Raw genomic sequence first — 21,491 nt, forward strand, 5'->3', positions numbered from 1 at the left:
GTTGTCAAGGATTTCATTTTACTTGGATCCACAATCAACATCCATGGAAACAGCAGTCAAGAAATCAAAAGATACATTGCATTGGGCATGTTCTGCTGCAAAAGACCTCTTTAAAGTGTTCATAGGTCCTAGTAGAAATACAACGAGAATGAGCCTTTGAAATGAGGATGGTGTGACTTGTCCTTGCTTACTTTGGACATGTCATTAGGAAAAATCAATTGCTGGAAAAGGAAATCATGGTTAGTAGAGGGTCAGCGAAAATGAGGGAAACCTTCAATGATGTGGACTGACACAATAGCAGGAATATAGACACAATAGCAGCAACAATGAATTCAAACATACCAAAGATCATGGAGATGGCGCAGGACTGGGCAGGATTTCATTCTGTTATAGGTAAGGTCACCATGAGTCAGAGCTGACTCAACAGCAGCTAACACGAATTTTGTTCTCAGAGATCTTTTGGTTTCAGGGAAGGCGGGCTTGGGTGGGCAATAGAGTTCTGCAAAATTAGATATAAAGATATTAGATATAAAGGCTTCTGGGGAAAAAATGTTTTCCCTGATAAGGCTTAGGTGTCTGATTTCTGCCTTAAAGCAAAGTATGGTGACGAGATGCTGGAAGATGCTGTAGCTGTCTTGTTCCCTTTATGGAAAGGCCAAGAGCGTGACAGAGCTGCCGGCTCAAAGCCTTGATATTATGAAGCTACCAGATCAAGGTTAGTGATTGCTCACCTCCAGACTTCATATTGTGGGAGCAAAGTGATCTTCTCTTTGCTTAAGCCGTTTCAGTTGCTACGTTTTCAGTTGTATACCCTTACTAAACTCTCCCAGTGCTAACCAGTCCACTACTCACACTGGAAAAGTGATGCCTTAGGTTCCCCTCACCTCAACCAAACAGATTCACCAACACTCACCAGGCACCTACTAGGTATGAGCCAAAGCATCACCTGGCTACACTCACTGACCACCTATTTCAATCAGGTTTCAAGATCTCTCAAGTCCTTTAAGGAGACCTATTCTGATAAGTGGAAAACACCTCGACAAATAACAGCAACATCATCATTCTGAAATCATGATTACAGGCTAATCTATTTGCCACATCTTTCTCTAAAATTCTTGTTCTGCCATTTTTGGATAGTGTCTGCTATAATTAGTTTGGCCTCATTACAAATACTGGTTATACACTGACCATTTTCACTGCTAGTGGTTCTCCCTAAGGAAGCCCTGCATTACAAATACTGGTTATACACTGACCATTTTCACTGCTAGTGGTTCTCCCTAAGGAAGCCCTGCTGGCACGATAGTTAAGTACTCAGCTGCTAAATGAAAGTTTGTCGGTTCAAACCCACCAGCTACTCCATGGGAGAAAGATGTGACAGTCTGTTTCCGTGAAGATTACAACCTAGGAAACCCCATGGGGGCAGTTTTGCTCTGCCCTATGGGGTCACTATGAGTCAGAATTGACCTGATGGCAGTGTGTTTGATCTCCCTTGACCACTCAGAACAAGTGATTCCTCATTATCTTCTTACTACTCTGAAATAGATCCTAGAGCTTCTATAGAAAGAACTAGGCTTCAGTCTCAGGGGGAAAAAAATCAGTGTCCTTCTTTTAAAATGTCTAGGCTTCAAGCCTAGTAAAGATATTCTACCTTGAAACCAAGATCCTAAACAACTGAAAAGGTGAAAGTAAAAATACCTTAAACCTGAGTTGCATTCTAGTCTGGGAAAACAATAACGTCATTCAGCTGCATGCTGCTTGCTGGCCAGGGCAGACACGTGTGGCTTATGGCAGCTGAGGTTTTGGGGTCTGTGAGAACTAGATCCTTCCTCAAAGTTGTACATGTTGTACATGTACAAAGTCACACGATCACAGAGTAAGCTGCCTGCAAAGTGTATATGGTGTGTATCAACAAAGCTGGAAAAAATGGAGATATTGGCAAACAGTTGAAAACGAATAGAGGAAGATTCTACAAAACACTCAAGTGATTACTGTACAAGTTCTACTAATTTTCCATTTATTGTGTGAGGAAAAGATCCCATCCCTTCCAAAAAAAGTACATTTTAAGGATTTTCAGAGCCTCTTCTAACAGTATCTGAGCCACTTAAGTAACTTACCTAACCTGGAAACTTACACACTTACTGAATCTATTAGACCATAGGATAGTTTAGCATTGCTTTTTCCCTTTGTAAACAGGTTACCTTGTTCTTGCCTCATAAAACACATCTTCTGCCAAGAGTTAGAGTGGATGAACGCACTGCTCAAGGGGTCAAAGTCGTTCATCTTCAGCAGCTCCCTTGGTGGGTATCAGAGGAACCATTTTGGCATCTGCTTAAGGTGGTTATATTTGAAAGTTCTATGCATAAATGTCAAGTGAAACGAATAAAAACTGAGGAATTAGGATTTACCCCAGGAATACAAAGACGATTTAACACTAGCCTACCTTAAATCTGTCATGGAAATTCATCTCATTAACAAATTAAAGGAGAAAAATCTTATAATGACATAAAAACTATAAGATCATATCAGTAGATGTAGAAAAATTCAACCCCTGTCCTTTATTTAAAAACAAACAAACAAACAAAACAAAACACCTGTCTTAGTCATCTAGTGCTGCTCTAACAGAAACACCACAAGTGGATGACTTTAACAAAGAGAAATTTATTTCCTCATGGTAAAGTCGGCTAGAAGTCCAGATTCAGGGTGCCAGCCCCAGGGGAAGACTTTCCCTCTCTGTCGGCTCTGGAGGAAGGTTCCTGTCCTCAATCTTCCTCTGGTCAAGGAGCTTCTCTGCGCAGGGACCCTGGGTCCAAAGGACACACTCTGCTCCCAGCACTGCTTTGTTGGTGGTATGAGGTCCCCTGTCTCTCTGCTTGCTTCTCTCTTTTATATCTCAAAAGAGATTGGCTTAAGACACAATCCAGTCTTGTAGATTGAGTCCTGCCTCACTAACACAACGCCGCCCATCCCCGCTCATTAACGTCATAGAGGCAGGATTGACAACATATAGGAAAATCACACAATCCTGTACGATTGGCCCAGCCAAACTGATATGCACATTTTTGGGGGGATATAATTCAATCCATGACAACATCTCTTCTCAAAATACTTGTATAACTTAATAAGGGGTGCCTACCAAATACCTACAACAAGCACACTTGATGACAAAATGTTAAATGCATTTCCTTTAAAATCAGGAACAAGATCCTCCGCCATCACACCTCTATTCAACAACGTACAATGTAAAGAGGCTTGCTCAAGCTCACAAAATTAGTCACAGGAAGAGAACAAAGAAATGTACAAAAAGCAGAATGATAGAATTAATAAAGATAAAAGAAGAAATCCGTCAATCACAAAACAGATTAGCAGTATAACTGATAAATTAATCTAGCTGGTTCTTTGTTTTTACGGAATGTGAAGATGACATATTCTTTTCTTCTGGATAGGAAGAGTAAATATTGTAATTATGTTGATACAAGTTTGTATGCATGCCCAAACGTGTGTAAACTGGAAAAAAGTCTGAAAGGACATAAAATAAAATGTTACCAGTGTTTTTCTCCAAGTGGTGAGATTAAAGGTAATACTTATTTTCTTCTTTATACTTTTCTGTATTTTCTAAATAATTTATGATCAGAAAAAATGAGCTATTTTTTAAGATATCAAATTATTTCTCAGTGACACATATGTGTAATATAATGTCAATCAAAATACTGAAGAGACACAGGAAGAAGTGAAACAGAACTTCCAGAAGCATACCTGGGAGATAAAATATTTTGCAAAAGAGTAATGGAAAACCAGTTGCCATCACTATGGTCCTCACTATGGTGACCCCGTGTATGTTAGAGTAGAACCGTACTCCATAGGGTTTTCAGTGGCTGATTTTTTGGAAGCTAATCACCAGCCGTTCTTCCAAGAACCCTTTGGGTGGACAAACCTCCAGTGTTTTGGTTAGTAGCTGAGCTTGTTAAACATTTGTTACCACCCAGGTACTCCTAAGAGTAATTTGGGGGAGAGAGGCTTATTCCACAAGATATTAACCCTAATGCAAAGCTATAACTCTCAATCTACAGTTCAAATGACCACCTGCTAGTAATCTCTAGTGAAACTGCTTCCATATTTTCAATAAAATGCCTATGAGCTTAGAACACAGACAATGATAAAAACTTCGACTGCTGCCCACTGCTAAGACATCAGAGCCTAATGCCAGAATCAGGTTGCAAGTGACTAATAGCAAGGCAGATGACGCAGTAGAGAAAAACCTGAGTGCTCATAGCATAATCTGCTTCTTGAAGCAGTGACAACCCCTGATAAAAAGTGGGAAGATGTTTTAACCCCTCCTCCCAGCTGTTCCCTAAATCACAGGCCCAGAGTATATGTGAAGCAGAAAACAGGAAGGCACCTCTCCATACCTGTCCAGCGCTGCTCTGTGAGGCAGGCAGAACAGCACAGGACTGCTATGCTACCATCACCACCAATCTTGCAGCATAAGACAAAATTCCAAATTTATTAAAAGATTACTAAAATAATGAAAAAAGTCATTCTAAGTGAAAAAGAAAACAAAGGAAATGATTAAGAGAATCAAATGATGTAACAATTTAATATCAAATGCTGGCAAGGGCTCACGCAAACAAGCATTCTCGTGAACTACTATTGGTGGGAACAAACTGATAGAATCTTTCTAAAGGGAAATTCGGCTGTACGTATTGCAAGTCTTTAAAATGTTCATACCATTTGACTTGGTAAGTCAACATCTAGGAATTCTTCCTAAGAAAATAATTAGAGATATATTAAAAAAAAAAAAAAAAGTATTTGTAATATCGAAAGACCAAAAGAAGAAAAATGTTAGAAAATAGAGGATTAGTAAAGTTAACTGTGAGATAGGTATATAACAGAGTACTATCTGGCTTTTGTGCTGGACTACTAACCTAAAGGTTGGCAGTTTGATTCCATTCAGAGGCACCAAGGAAGGAAGGCCTGGAGATCTTCTGTAAAGATTACCTATTGCCATCAACTAAAGATTTCAGCGAAGAAAACCCTATGGAGCAGTTCTACTCTGTAACACATGTGGTCACCGTGAGTCAGAACTGACTAGACAGCAACAGGTTTGGTCTTTAGTTTTTATCTGGCTTTTAGTCTTGTTTAAAAGACTATTTAATGAGGAGAATATGCTCAAAAATGTTAATTGCAAAAAAAAAAAAAAAGGTTAACATGTACAAGATAATTCTAAAATTGTTTTCTTTCTTTTTCTAACTTGTGAGATACCCACACACATATATCTGAAAGAAAACCTCAAAATAGTGGTTATATTATCAGTTGGAGTGGAGGCTTAGGTGATTTTAATTTTCTGTTACTAGCAGCCACAAGTGTCTTGACTAATGAACCTGCCTACCCTCACTCAATCTTCAAGACTCAGCTTAGTTGCTACGTCTTTCAAGAAGTCCTCTTGTCTCTCACATTATCTTAGATGTTCCTCCTCTGCCATCAAGTCAACCTCAACTCATGGCAACCCCGTGTGTGTCAGAGTAGAACTGTGCTCCACAGGGTTGTCAACGGCTGATTTTTCAGAAGTAAACTGCCATGGTAGTTAAACAGTTAACATCTAAGCTGTGAACTGAAAGGTTGGAGGCTTGAGTCCACCCAGAGAGCCTCAGAAGAAAGATCTGGCAATGTACTTCCAAAAACTCAGCCACTGAAAACCCTATGGAGCACAGTTCTACTCTGACACACATGGGGTCGCCATGAGTTGGATCCAACTTGATGGCAACTGGTTTTCCTCCTCTGCACTTGACTCTGGGTTGTCCTCGATAATATTCCTTATCATTGGATTAAAATCACTGATTTGATTCAGTATACCCCTACTACACTTTGAACTGTCCACAGTCAGAAATCTGGGTGTTTCATTTTTGTACGCCAATCTGTTTGGAATTTAATCAGTCTTCAAGCTTGAATGCTGGATTCATGAATGAAATGGACTGAGCAAACGATTCTTTCTGCTCTGTGAATTTATGGGTCAAGGATAGGAATCTAACCAGAATGATCGAATACTTGTAAAGAGAGATCTTTTCTTACCTTGGATAGCAGGCTTGACACATGTGTAATTTCACCATTTGCCTTTAGTAATTCTTGTTTAAGCTCAGAGCAAGAGAGTTCCAGTTGATCTTTCTCAGCACGAGCTACTTTCAGCATTTCTTGAGCTTCACAGCTCTCTGCCATTTGCCCCGTAGGACTGGTCTCTACAGCTCTTTGCTTCTCATTCTCCAGTTGAGCCTTTAAAGATCCATTTTCAATCTTCAGCCCTTCCAAGGTAACTCTACATTCTTCCAAAGTTTTGGCCATCACACTATGATTATGCCGTTCCAGTTCTAGAAACCCATTCAGTTTTTTGTTTTCTTCCTTCAGGTGTTTAATCATTTCTAAGGCTCCTTGGTTTTCTTCCTCAACTTTCCGTAAGCTACAGGTCAACTGCTGCTGAATAATGAGCAATTTCTCTCTTTCAAAGCGGCCCTGGTCAAGAATGTCTGAGCATTTCTGCTCCAGTTCGAGAATTTTGCCTTCTTGGACATTGGGCTCTTCATTCTTTACTCGCTCTTGTAAAAGATTTATCAGCTTCTCATTTTCTTGACTTAATTGCTCTGCCCTCTCTCGATGCTGATGAAAGGATGTCTCCAAAATGGTCTTCTCATCCGCCAGCTTCTCATTTTCAGCTGTCAATTCCTGCACCATTTGTTGCTGGTCTGATAATTCCTGTAAAGTAGCCTGCAGCTCTTCTGCTGTGCTGTGGTGATTCTCTTCCATCTTTTGTATCTTCTCAGTAAGGGAAGCCAGAGACAATTCACTACTATTGTTAGGGGAACTTCCAGTGGCAGAACACTTTGAGCTCTTAAGGGGGTTGCTATTGGAAGATACAGGTCTAGAGGGGGTATCTGCTGTTATGTGCTCAAAATCGGAGGCATCTGGTGACAAGGAAGCTTTGGTAACATCGCTACTTGAAGAATCTGACGTCCTTAATGCATTTTCACGTATGTTTCTTTTAAACTCATCTATTTCACCTGACAGCTGATTTCTAGTCCGGCTTCCGAAGCTTGACTCTTGAGTTAGAGATGTTGGGGAGCTGCTATCACCAGTGTGACTTGCTGCTCCTTCTGAGTTTGGCGAATGCTCAAGGTAAATCAGCTTCTCCTTCAAGGTCCGGTTTTCTTCCTTTAGATGAGCAAGCTCTTTCTGAAAATTCTTGTTCTTTTCCTCAAGAGCTCTTATCAAAGGCTCTGTGTCACATGATAAAAAGGGTATTCCATCTACACTCGGGTCTAAAGAACCAGTTTCTTCAGTGTTCAAGGCTCTCTTTTCTTTGCATTTCTTTAGTTCACTTCTAAGCCTGTTTATTTCACTATCTTTCACTTTGGCTTCTGCCAAAAGTTCCCGAATGTGAGACTCAAGCACTGCCTTTTCTGCACTTTCATTCTCTTGCTTGGCTTTTGAGGAGGTAGTCCTCAGGTGTTTGGTAGGGGTGGGTGTGCTAGAAGAAGTTGGACTGGACACCGATTTCCTGGGGTTTGAGGGACCACGTGGCACAGACCTCTCTCTTGAGACGGCTACTGAAAGTTCCCGTGGAGCTGGAATGCCTGTCCGTTTGGTTGCTGCAGCAGCACCTAAGAAAAAAGAAGAAAAAACTGAAGAAAGAAAAAAAAAACCCAAACACTTTTATAAATGAAAAACGAATGGCTTTAAATCACATGAAATAGTGAACACTGCGGCTGTGGCTCTTCATCTGCTTCCTCCTCCTTTAGATAACCACCTAGTTCTATTGGGGCTTCTGTACCTCCTTCCCCAGCCCTATATTTTGGAGGAAGGTGACTCCTCTACTGGCTCTAGCCAGCATAATCCCACCCAGAGCCATAGTGGCTGACCCAGGGCATGGACTCACACCTCAATTAAGACCAACGAAACATAAGGAAAGGTTTTCTGGGCAAGCTTCTGAAGTGTCACGTGAGTGAAAAAGCACGTCAATCTAGAAATGCTTGGTAACCTAACCATCTTGCCATTACAAAAGAATAGTGAGAATGCACAAAGCAGAGTAGAGAGAACCAAAAAAAAAAAAAAAAAACCAAGTGGCTAACAGACCTATGAGGAAATGCTTGAGATCACTAGCCATTAGAGAAATGCAAATCAAAACCACAATGAGATACCATCTCACCCAGACATTACTGGCACGAATCAAAAAAACAGAAAATAACAAACATTGAAGAGGCTGCCGGGAGATGGGAACTCTTATGCACTGCTAGGGGGAATGCAGAATGATACAACCATTTTGGAAAATGATACGGTGCTTCCTTATAAAGCTAGAAATAGAAATACTATATAGTCCAGCAATTCCACTCCTAGGAATATATCCTAAAGAAATAAGAGTCATCATGCGAATAGACATATGCACACCCATGTTCACTGCAGCATTGTTTACAAAAGCAAAAAGATGAAAACAACCTAGATGCCCCTCAATGGAAGAATGGATAAACAAACTGTGGTACATACACACAATGGAGTATTACACAATGATAAAGAACAATGACGAATCTCATAACATGGATGAATCTGGAGGGCATTATGCTGAGTGAAATAAGTCAACCGCAAAAGGGCAAATATTGTATGAGACCATTACTGTAAAAACTCATGAATAGGTTTACACATAAAAAGAAACAATCTTTTATTTGACAAAGGCCCCAAAACAGTTAAATGGGGAAACCCAACAACCCACTGCCATGGAGTCAGTGGGGAAAAGACAGTCCTTTTAACAAATGGTGCTGGCATAACTAGATATCCATCTCAAAAAAATGAAACAAGACCCATACCTCACTCCATGCACAAAAACTAACTCAAAATGGATCACAGACCTAAATTTAAAATCTAAAACGATAAAGATCATGGAAGAAAAAATAGGGACAATGTTAGGAGCCCTAATACATGGCAGAAACAGTATACAAAACATTATAAAGAATGTAGAAGGAAAACTAGATAACTGGGAGCTCCTAAACATCAAACACCTATGCTCATCCAAAGACTTCACCAAAAGAGTAAAAAGACTACCTACAGACTGGGAAAAAGTTTTTAGCTATGACATTTCTGATCAGTGCCTGATCTCTAAAATCTACATGATAATGCAAAAACTCAACTGCAAAAAGACAAATAACCCAATTAAAAAATGGGCAAAAGATATGAATAGACACTTTACTAAACAAGACATTCAGGTAGCTAACAGATATATGAGGAAATATTCATTAGCCATTAGAGAAATGCAGATCAAAACTACGATGAGATTTCATCTCACTCCAACAAGGCTGGCATTAATCCAAAAAACGCAAAATAATAAATGTTGGAGAGGCTGTGGAGAGACTGGAACACTTCTACACTGCTGGTAGGAATGTCAAATGGTACAACCACTTTGGAAATCGATTTGGCCCTTCCTTAAAAAGGTAGAAATAGAACTACCATATGATCCAGCAATTCCACTCCTTGGAATATATCCTAGAGAAATAAGATCCTTTACACAAACAGATATATGCACACCCATGTTTATTGCAGCACTGTTTACAAAAGCAAAAAGATGGAAGCAACCAAGATGCCCATCAACGGATAAATGGATAAATAAATCATGGTATATTCACACAATGTAATTCTATGCATCAATAAAGAACAGTGAGGAATCTGTGAAACATTTCATAACATGGAGGAACCTGGAAGGCATTATGCTGAGTGAAATTAGTCAGTTGCAAAAGGACAAATATTGTATAAGACCACTAATATAAGAACTTGAGAAATAGTTTAAACTGAGAAGAAAACATTCTTTCGTGGTTACGAGATGGGGTAGGGAGGGTGGGAGGGGGCATTCACTAATTAGATAGTAGATAAGAACTACTTTAGGTGAAGGGAAAGACAGCACACAGGACAGGGGAGGTCAGCACAATTGCAAAGAAGTTTCCTGAATAAATTGAATGCTTCGAAGGCCAGCGAAAGAGGGGCAGGGGTCTGGGGACCATGGTTTCAGTGGACATCTAAGTCAATTGGCATAATAAAATCTATTAACAAAACATTCTGCAACCCACTTTGAAGAGCGGCGTCTGGGGTCTCAAACGCTAGCAAGCAGCCATCTAAGATGCATCAGTTGGTGTCAACCCACCTGGATCAAAGGAGAATGAAGAGCACCAAGGACACAAGGTGATTACAAGCCCAAGAGACAGAAAGGGCCACATGAACCAGCGACTACATCATCTTGAGACCAGAAGAACTAGATGGTGCCCGGCTACAACTGATGACTACCCTGACAGGGAACACAACAGAGAACCCCTGAGGGAGCAGGAGAGCAGTGGGATGCAGACCGCAAATTCTCGTAAGAAGACCAGACTTAATGGTCTGACTGAGACTAGAAGGACCCCGGTGGTCATGGCCCCCAGACCTTCTGTTGGCCCAGGACAGGAACCATTCCCAAAGCCAACTCTTCAGACATGGATTGGACTGGACAATGGGTTGGAAAGGGATGCTGGTGAGAAGTGAGCTTCTTGGATCTGGTGGACACTTGAGACTATGTTGGTATGTCCTGCCTGGAGGAGAGATGAGAGGGTGGAGGGGTTTAGAAGCTGGCAAAATGGACACGAAAAGAGAGAGTGGAGGGAGAGAGCGGGCTGTCTCATTAGGGGGAGAGTAATTGGGAGTGTATAGCAAGGTGTATATGGGTTTTTGTGTGAGAGACTGACTTGATTTGTAAACTTTCACTTAAAGCACAATAAAAATTATTTAAAAAAAAAAGAAAAAATCTTTCATGGTTATAAGGGAGTGGAGGGGTGGAAATAGAAAAACACAAAATAGGCAATAGATAAACGGTAACTCTGGTGAAGGTCAAGACAGTACACAATTCTGGGGAAGCCAGCCCAACTTGTACAAGGCAAGGTCATGGAAGCTCCATAGACACAGCTAAACTCCCTGAGGGACCGAATTACTGAGCTAAGGGCTGTGGGGACCATGGTCTTGGGAAATAGCTAGCTCAATTGGCATAACGCAGTTTATAAAGAAAATATTCTACATTCTACTTTGGTGAGTAGCATCTGGGGTCTTAAAAGTTTGTGAGCAGCTATCTAGGATACTCCAGTGGCCTTGGCACTTCGGGAGCAAGGGCGGTTGAAGAAAACTAAAGACACAAGAGAAAGATTAGTCCAAAGGAATAATGGACCACAACTACCATGTTCTCCACCAGACTGTGTCCAGTACAACTAGATGGTGCCTGGCTACCACCACTGACTGTTCTGACAGGGATCACAATAGAGGGTCCCAGACAGAGCTGGAGAAAAACGTACAACAAAACTCTAACTCACAAAAAAAGAAAAGAAAAACAGACTTACTGGCCTGACAGAGACTAGAGAAACCCTGAGAGTATGGCCCCTGGACGCCCTTTTAGCTCAATAATGAAGTCACTCCCGAGGTTCACCCTTCAGCCAAAGATTAGACAGGTCCATAAAACAAAATGAGACTAAAGAGACATACAAGCCCCGGGGCAAGGATGAGAAGGCAGGAGGGGACAGGAAAGCTGGTAATAGGGAACCCAAGGTCAGGAAGGGAGAGTGCTGACATGTGGCATTGTTAACCAATGTTATAAAACAATATGTGTACTAACTGTTTAATGAGAAGCTAGTTTGTTATGTAAACCTTCATCTAAAACCTACTGTTGTCGAGTGGATTCCAACTCATCGCGACCCTATAGAACAGAGGAGAACTGCCCCATCAGGTTTCCAAGGAGCGCCTGGTGGATTTGAACTACTGATCTTTCAGTTAGCAGCTGTAGCTCTTAACCACTATGCCACCAGGGTTTCCATCTGAAGTACAAAAAACAAAACAAAACAAAACCTGTTGCTGTTGAGTCAATTCCGACTCATAGTGACCCCATAGGACAGAGTAGAACTACCCCATAGGGTTTCCAAGGAGCGGCTGGTGGATTCAAATGGCCAACCTTTTGGTTAGCAGCCAAGGGCTTAGCCACTGTGCTACCAGGGCTCCATGAGTACAACACTACACATTTAATAGTTTTAAGTGTCCAAATGCCTCACTGTGTCATACTAACCAATAAAGAAAAGTTTTATTTAATTATTTTTGTGAAAAACGGAATATAATAAAATATTTTAGTAATGCCAGTTCTCTGAGATGAAGTAATTTTGGCAAGAATCATAATAAAAACTGGGAAGATAAGTAAAGCTTCACCATGCCTACAGTCAGAAAAGGCAAACCTGAAAGCTCAAGACTGATCATTATAAAGGCATTTGCCATTCCTAACAATGCCACGCAAATTAAGGTTTCCTTTAAAATTTTTTTTCATTGTATATATAGCCCAAAGTTTGCCATTTTAACCATTTTTAAGTGTACAATTCAGTGGCATTAATTACATTCAACACGTTGTGGAACCATCACCCCTATCCATTTCCAAGTTTTATATCCCCCAAACAGAAACTCAGTACCCCTTTGGCAGTAATTCGTATTCCTTCCACTTCTCAGTCTCTAGTAACCGCTAATAAACTTTTGTCTCTATTCATTCGCCTATTCTAGATATTTTATATAAGTGGGATCACCCAACATTTGTCCTTTTATGTCTGATTTATTTTACTCAGCATAATGTTTTCAAGGTTCATCCATGTTGTAGCATGTATAAGGACTTCACTTCTCTTTATGGCTGAGTAATATTCCACAATAAAATAACTCTTTAAAGTGTTAAAAAGCAAAGATGTCACCTTGAGGAATAAGGTGTGTCTGACCCAAGCCACAGTATTTTCAATCACCTCATGTGCAAGTGAAAGCTAGACAATGAATAAGGAAAATCGAAGAAGAACTGATGCCTTCAACTATGGTGTTGGTGAAGAATATTGAATATACCGTGGACTGCCAGAAGAACAAACTAATCTGTCTCAGAAGAAGTACAGCCAGAATGCTCCTTAGAAGGAAGGATGGTGAGACTTCATTTTATGTACTTTGGACATGTTATCAGGAGGGAAAAGTCCCTGGAGAAGGACATCATGTTTGGTAAAGAAGAAGGTCATGGAAAAAGAGGAACACCCTCAACGAGATGGACTGACACAGTGGCTGCAACAACTGGCTCAAAGATAGCAATGATTGTGAGAATGGCACAGGACCAGGTAGTGTTTAATTCTGTTGCAAGAAGGGTCGCTATGAGTCGGAACCAACTCCATGGCACCTAACAACAATAATGACAACATTCTGTTGTATGTATATCCCACATTTTGTTTACTCATCCCTCTTTTAATAGGCACTTGAGTTATTTCCACCTTTTGACTATTGTGAATAATGCTGCAATGAATGTTGCCGTACAAGTATATGTTTGAGTCCCTGCTTTCAAGACTCTTGGGTGTATACCTAGGGGGGAAAGGGGTCTTTCCTTTTTATCTTCAATAATTTGCTGGTATTGAAGATGGCAAGAACTAAATTTGAACAGATTAACTCCGTCATTATTTTTAGCTACTGTTTAACTCCTTCCTTTGCTGCCAAATCCTAGTCTGTTCTCCATTTAGGTGCTACATATGCTTTTTTGAACCTACTATTTCTTTACTACAAACCAAAATATATTTATGAAATAAGCTGGTAGTACACAATCCAGATGTATTTTTTAGTCATCTGCTCTTTTTTCAATTTTGCCACTTCATGGTCATTCTAAGACAGTCAACAGTGTAATTTGTTTTCTTTTCTAAAAGGTTCTTCCCATCTCTGTAAACTTCATTTCAAAAACTGTAAGAAGCAGAGGTTAGGTTTATAGAGTTGCTAAACTGATCACCAGACCAAACTAAGGTTGGTGCTTGGCCATTCACTCCCCCATGTATGCCTAAGTCTCCAGCCCAGACATCTCTCTTCCTAGGCACTGAAGAGGAAGAGCAAGAGCAAGATAACAAACAGATGAAATCAATCAGAAGAGTTCTACGACTCATTTTGTTGTTGCTGAGTTGGCTCCGACTCAGGCGACCTTATGTATAACAGAAAGAAACACTGCTTGGTCCTGCACCACCTCTGTGATTGTTGCTATGTTTGAGCCCATTGTTGTGGCTGTTGTGTCACTCCATCTCACTGAGGGTTTCCTTCATTGTTGTTGGTTCTCTACTTCTCATGCTGTTGTTGTCAAGTGCGTCGAGTCAGCGACCTTATATAATACAGAATGGAATGAAACTCTGCCCAGTTCTTAGCCATCCTCATAATCACTGCTATGTTTGAGCCCTTTGTTGCCGCCACCGTGTCAATTCATCTCATTGAATTGATGGGTCGTCTTCTTTTTCGCTGACCTGTCCTTCTCCAGGGATTGGTCCCTCTTGATAACATGCCCAAAGTATGTAAGACAAAGTCTCGTCATCTTTGATTCCAAATAGCATTCTGGCTGTACTTCTTTCAAGACAGATTTGTTCATTCTTCTGGCAGTCCATGGTATATTCAACACTCTTCCCCAACACCACAATTCAAAGGTGTCAATTCTTCAGTCTTCCTTTTTTATCACCCGCCTTTCACATGCATATGAAGTGACTGAAAATACCATGGGTTGGGTCAGGTGAACCTTAGTTATCAAAGTGACATCTTTGCTTTTTAGCACTTTAAAGAGCTCTTTCCAAGCAGATTTGCCAAGTGCAACACATCGTTTGATTTCTTGATTGTTGCTGTTTCCATGGGCATTGATCATTGATCGAAGAAGAGTGAAATCCTTGACAATTTCCATTTCTTTGCCATTTATCATGATGTTGTTTTAGTGGTCCAGTTGTAAGGATTTTTTGTTTTATGTTGAGGTGTGATCCCTACTGAAGGCTGTGGTCTTTGATCTTCATTAGTAAGTGCTTCAAGTCCTCTTCACTTCTGTCAAGCAAGTTTATGTCATTTGCATATCACAGGTTGTTAATGTTATCTCTACTTCTATTGCTTGTTTTAAGTATTCTGAGTTAAGCCTCACTGATAAACAATATATTCTGAAACTCTGAAACTAGGCATGCTACTTCATACAACACCTCATGGCCACAGTGACAGCAGTAGGGTGGCAAGAGCACCAGGGACACTGGAACAGGGATGACTGTCTCAGTCATCACCTTTTCTGTCTTCTTCCATCTCGCACCAGATCATCACTATTTCTACCATCCCTGTGAACCTGGTTGTCTGACTGCAAGAAGTTGAAAGCTCCATCTCATAATTATGAAGGCTAAGATGATAATTTAAGAAAAATGTTTGATATGTTACATTTTTAAATGCTAAATGAAAAACCATTTTATATTGTGATTGATCACAAGTATATCAAACTATGTATTCATAGAGACACACACTAGAAAGAAACACAGAATATTGAGAACGGTTGAATATTAAGCTGGCTGGACTATAATTCTCTTGTTTTTTGAACGGATACATTTGTGCAATAAATTAGAAATAAGAGAGAAAAAACTATCATAACAATATACAGATAGATAAGAGAGTGGGAAAATTTTTTCAGAGAACAAAAAGTACATTTAAATAACAATGGCGTAATCATTTAAATCATGGATCAGGTGACGAAACACGATTTTAATTGGAGATTATCATTAGCTGAAAATAAAGTATTTTAGCCTTTTTTTTGGTCCTTGTCTTATGTAAAGAATATGTTATTGGGGCTGTTGTTTAGTAAGTCTTTTCCCTAACATGCAGGTGAGGGAAATGGTGGCTCTCTGAAATAAATTTATATTTGCTCTTCCATTTATTCAAGTATTCATACAGTACCTACTCTGCAGGGGACTCCAGGGGGAGACACAAATGAAAGTTCACCATCCTCACATCACAGAATTGCTGCCTTGTATCCTAAACACAAGAGAACTCACTATTCAGTGTCTAAGAACCTAAACTACTGTCTTAGGCTCGGCTCTCTAGAGAAGCAAAACCAGTAAAGTGTGTATGTATGTGTGTGTGTGTATATATATATGGAAACCCTGGTGGCATAGTGGTTAAGTGCTACGCCTGCTAACCAAAAGGTCGGCAGTTTCAATCCGCCAGGCGCTCCCTGAAAACCCTACAGGGCAGTTCTACTCTGTCCTATAGGGTCGCTATGAGTCGGAATTGACTCGACGGCAGTAGGTTTGGTTTTTTGGTTTGATATATAGAGAGAGAGAGAAAGAGAGATAAATATCAAGAAAACAGCTCAAATGATTGTAGAGGCTGAAACATCCCAATTCCACGTATGACGATAGAGACTTCTCTCAATTCACGTAGCTGCAGGAGCTGGAAACCCCAAGATCGGCAGGTCAGGGAATGGGGCTTCTGCTCGCAGGCTGTGAAGATCAACGAATTCCAAGATCTGCAGATAAGCTGACGACGGCTCAAGCTCCAAGAGTGGGAGGTCAGATGAACAGGAGGCAGCACAGGATCCAGAGTGAACAGAAAAGCCAGAACGTCTGCTTATATTTGGATGCAGGCCACACCCTCAAGGAAACTGCCTTTCAACTGACTGGCTGCTCACACCAGATTCAACCATGGGAGTAATTACATATACTGTAAACACTGAGAATCATGGCCCAGCCAAGTTGACACACAATCTTAACAATCACAACTACTTTTTAAAAAGATATTATCACTCTTCATAAATTGTTTTTTCAAAGTGTTTCCAATAACTTCTATAATGTAGCATCTGAGCACCTCTAAATTCAGGGGAAATAATGAGCATTGAGACCAACCCAAAGCTGATTCCTATGAGGTGGAGGTCTGATATAACCTCCACTCTACTTCACCTTTTCTGCCACCAGCCACCACCCCCGACCCCCTACCCCCACCTCCACCCCATGGCACTCTCTACTTCTCTTCTGGATGTGATAATTTATTACAATGGGCACACAGGACTCACAATCACGTGGGTTATTACGGAAATAACAGGCTACAACTGAGGATAAGGATCAACTTGGAAATAAAACACAACTCAGGAGACAGGATACAGCTCTTCAATCAAGACAGCTTCCAACTAAGACAGCTCTCAGTCTCTTGGCTGTGCTTGCAAGCAGGCCTCCTCTTAGCCATGCCCACTGCCAGGCAAGAGTTATAGCCTTAGCTCTACTGACAAGTGCGTGGAGGTACCAATAAGCCTCCCACTCTACCAATAAGCCTCCCACCTGAAGGCACTCTGCTCTCTCTTGCTCTGTAGGTTGGCAAGCCCACTTCAGCTGCCTTGCACTGGTCTTCCCGTTTCTGTTGTTCATACTGCTGGCACGGCTTCTCTGCTGCTGGGATCTGCTGTGGTTGCCACTGGTTTTTGCCGTCTTCAGTGTGACAGCTCTCTTCTCTTCTGTGTCTAGGAGGTTCTCAGTGCAGGAACCTTGGGTCCAAAGGATGCATTCCACTCCCTGACGGTAGTGAGGTCTTCCCCCAACCTTTGTGGGATTGGCCCACACGTAAGGAAACCCCTTGTCAATTTCAAGGTATGATCCTCTGACCAGAACCACTAACTGACCAATCCCCTTGGTAGGCCACGGTCAATTTACATAGTAATCCACCAATTCCTGAAAGGTCACTTAATCCTATTGGGTGGCTTTACACATACTATTTGCATAGTAGACTGACCAAGCCCTGTTAGGTGAGTAAAATAGACCAATCACAGAGCAGGCTGTGGCCCAATTATTTTTTGCAGAATTATAAACCTAGGGCCAGAAGGGCCATATATAAAGAGAAATCTGTTGCACTGCAATTTCTTTATTGTCAAATCTATTTTTTCCCTTAATCTTCATCCTTCTCAACTTTTTGGTGGCATCTAATCTGTTCCCTCTTTCCTTCATTCTTTTTATTCATTCAATTATGTCTGACAGTGGCACCAATCATTTTTCAGTTTCTCCCATGAGAAAAACCTTAAAAATCATACTTAAATTTACTTTCCCTTTCTTTTTGCGGAAACCCTGGTGGCGTAGCGCTGAAGTGCTATGGCTGCTAACCAGAAAGGTCAGCAGTTCAAATCCACCAGGCGTTCCATAGAAACTTTATCGGGCAGTTCTACTCTGTCCTGTAGGGTCACTATAAGTCAGAATCAACTCGATGGGCAGCTGGTTTGGTTTGGTTTGGGTTTTCTTTTTGCAACCAGTTGGTCACTAAATCTCTTTAACTGATTTTGGAAATGTTTCTGTATTTTTCCTTTCCTTTCATTTTGGTATGAATCTAGTCTAGGTCCTTATCATGTTCCATCAAAATTTCTGAAAGTACTTTTCCTCAGATCTTTGTGAGAGTTTCCTCAATCTTCAGTACTAATATCCCTTAAATACCTTCATTCTTCTGTTCCATTTCCATTTCTATTTTTGCCACTGCACCAACATCAAATTTCTTCCCTTGGCTTTCAAGGTCACACATGATTTCATCCTAATTAACGTGTTGTTGTTGTTAGGTGCCGTTGAGTTGGTTCTGACTCATGGTGACCTTATGCACAACAGAACAAAACACTGCCTGGTCCTGCGGCATCCTTACAATCCTTGTTATGCTTGAGCTCATTGTTGCAGGCACTGTGTCAATCCACCTTGTTGAGGGTCTTCCTCTTTTCTGCTGACCCTGTACTCTGCCGAGCATGATGTCCTTCTCCAGGGGCTGACCCCTCCTGACAACACGTCCAAAGTATGTAAGACGCAGTCTCGCCATCCTTGCCTCTAAGGAGCATTCTGGCCGCACTTCCTCCAAGACAGATTTGTTTGTTCTTTTGGCACTCCATGGTATATTCAATATTCTTTGCTAATACCACAATTCAGAGGCGTCAATTCTTCTCCGGTCTTCCTTATTCATTGTCCAGCTTTCACATGCATATGATGCAATTGAAAATACCATGGCTTGGGTCAGGCGCATCTTAGTCTTCAAGATGACATCTTTGCTCTTCAACACTTTAAAGAGGTCCTTTGCAGCAGATTTACTCAATGCAACGCATCTTTTGATTTCTTGACTGCTGCTTCCATGGCTTTTGATTGTGGATCCAAGTAAAATGAAATCTTTGACAACTTCAATCTCTTCTCCATTTATCATGATGTTGCTCACTGGTCCAGTTGTGAGGATTTTTGTTTTCTTTATGTTGAGGTGCAATCCATACTGAAGGCTGTGGTCTTTGATCTGCATTAGTAAGTGCTTCAAGTCCTCTTCACTTTCAGAAAGCAAGGTTGTGTCATCTGCATAACGCAGGTTGTTAATGAGTCCTCCTCCAATCCTGATGCCCCGTTCTTCTTCATATAGTCTAGCGTCTTGGATGATTTGCTTAGCATACAGATTGAATAGGTATGGTGAAAGAATACAACCCTGATCCACACCTTTCCTGCCTTTAAACCAATCAGTATCCACTTGTTCTGTCCGAACAACCGCCTCTTGATCTATGTAAAGGTTCCTCATGAGCACAATTAAGTGTTCTGAAATTCCCATTCTTTGCAGTGTTATCCATAGTTTGTTATGATCCACACAGTCGAATGCCTTTGCATAGTCAATAAAACACAGGTAAACATCCTTCTGGTATTCTCTACTTTCAGCCAGGATCCATCTGACATCAGCAATGATATCCCTGGTTCCGTGTCCTCTTCTGAAACCGGTCTGAATTTCTGGCATTTCCCTGTCGATATACAGCTGCAGCTGTTTTTGAATAATCTTCAGCAAAATTTTGCTTGTGTGTGATATTAATGATACTGTTCTATAATTTCCACATTCAGTTGGATCACCTTTCTTGGGAATAGGCATAAATATTGATCTCTTCCAGTCAGTTGGCCAGGAAGCTGTCTTCCATATTTCTTGGCATAGACAAGTGAGCACCTCTAGTGCTGCATCTGTTTGTTGAAACATCTCAATTGATAATCCATCAATTCCTGAAGCCTTATTTCTCACCAACGCCTTCAGAGCAGCTTGGACTTCTTCCTTTAGTACCATCGGTTCCTGATCATATGCCACCTCTCAACTAATTCTTTTTGGTATAATGACTCTGTGTATTCCCCTTCCATCTTCTTTTGATGCTTCCTGCGTCATTTAATATTTTCCCCATGGAATCCTTCACTATTGCAACTCGAGGCTTGAAGTTTTTCTTCAGTTCTTTCAGCTTGAGAAACACTGAGGATGCTTTCCCTTTTGGTTTTCTATCTCCAGTTCTTTGCACATGTCATTATAATACTTTACTTTGTCTTCTCGAGATGCCCTTTGAAATCTTCTGTTCAGTTCTTTTACTTCATCAGCTCTTGCTTTGGCTTTAGCTGCTCGATGTTCAAGAGCAAGTTTCAGAGTCTCCTCTGACATCCATTTTGGTCTTTTCTTTCTTTCCTGTCTTTTCAATGACCTCTTGCTTTCTTCATGTATGACGTCCTTGATGTCATTCCACAACTTGTCTGGTCTTCGGTCACTAATGTTCAATGGGTCAAATCTATTCTTCAGATGGTCTCTAAATTCAGGTGGGATGTACTCAAGGTCATATTTTGCCTCTCGTGGACTTCAGTTTCAGCTTGAACTCGCATATGAGCAATTGATGGTCTGTTCCACAGTCAGCCCCTGGCCTTGTTCTGACTGATAATATTGAGCTTTTCCATCGTCTCTTTCCACAAATGTAGTCAATTTGATTTCTGTGTGTTCCATTTGGCGAGGTCCATGTGTATAGTCACTGTTTATGTTGGTAAAAGAAGGTATTTGCAATGAAGAAGTCATCGATCTTGCAAAATTCTATCATTCTATCTCCACCATTGTTTCTATCACCAAGGCCATATTTTCCAACTACTGGTGCTTCTTCTTTGTTTCCAACTTTCACATTCCAATAGCCAATAATTATCAATGCATCTTGATTGCATGTTCGATCAGTTTTAGACTGCAGCAGCTGATAAAAATCTTTTATTTCTTCTTCTTTGGCCCTAGTGGTTGATAACTAAATTTGAATAAAATTCAAATTAACTGGTCTTCCTTGTAGGTGTATGGATATTATCCTATCACTGACAGCGTTGTACTTCAGGATAGATCTTTAAACGTTCTTTTTGATGATGAATGCAACACCATTCCTCTTCAAGTTGTCACTTCCGGCATAGTAGACTATAGGATTGTCTGATTCAAAATGGCCAGCACCAGTCCATTTCAGCTCACTAATGCCTAGGATATCAATGTTTATGTGTTCCATTTCATTTTTGATGATTTCCAATTTTCCTAGATTCATACTTCATACATTCCAGGTTCTGATTATTGGATGTTTGCAGCTGTTTCTTCTCATTTTGAGTTGTGCCACATCAGCAAATGAAGGTCCTGAAAGCTTTACTCCATCCATGTCATTAAGGTTGACTCTACTTTGAGGAGGCAGCTCTTCCCCAGTCATCTTTTAAGTGCCTTCCAACATGGGGGGCTCATCTTCCAATACGATATCAGAGAAGTTCCACTGCTATTCATAGGTTTTTACTGGCTAATGTTTTTCAGAAGTAGACTGCCGGGTCCTTCTTCCTAGTTTGTCTTATTCTGGAAGCTCAGCTGAAACCTGTCCTCCATGGATGACCCTGCTG

The 21,491-nt window shown here is 40.8% G+C and overlaps 1 protein-coding gene across 24 annotated transcripts in view; it reads right to left on the reverse strand.

Moving 5' to 3' along the window:
- Nucleotides 1–21,491, reverse strand: part of SPECC1 (sperm antigen with calponin homology and coiled-coil domains 1) — a 476,325-nt gene that overhangs the window by 187,042 nt on the left and 267,792 nt on the right. For all 24 annotated transcript variants that reach the window (XR_010318469.1, XR_010318470.1, XM_064271864.1 and 21 more), the window contains one exon: nt 6,067–7,646. Coding sequence is in view for 22 of the 24 variants with exons in the window: in XM_064271864.1 (XP_064127934.1) it covers nt 6,067–7,646 (1,580 nt within the window). In the remaining 2 variants the exon portion in view is untranslated. The remainder of the gene's footprint in view (nt 1–6,066; nt 7,647–21,491) is intronic.

This window comes from Loxodonta africana, chromosome 18 (genome assembly GCF_030014295.1).
Source record: "Loxodonta africana isolate mLoxAfr1 chromosome 18, mLoxAfr1.hap2, whole genome shotgun sequence".
NCBI lineage: Eukaryota > Metazoa > Chordata > Mammalia > Proboscidea > Elephantidae > Loxodonta > Loxodonta africana.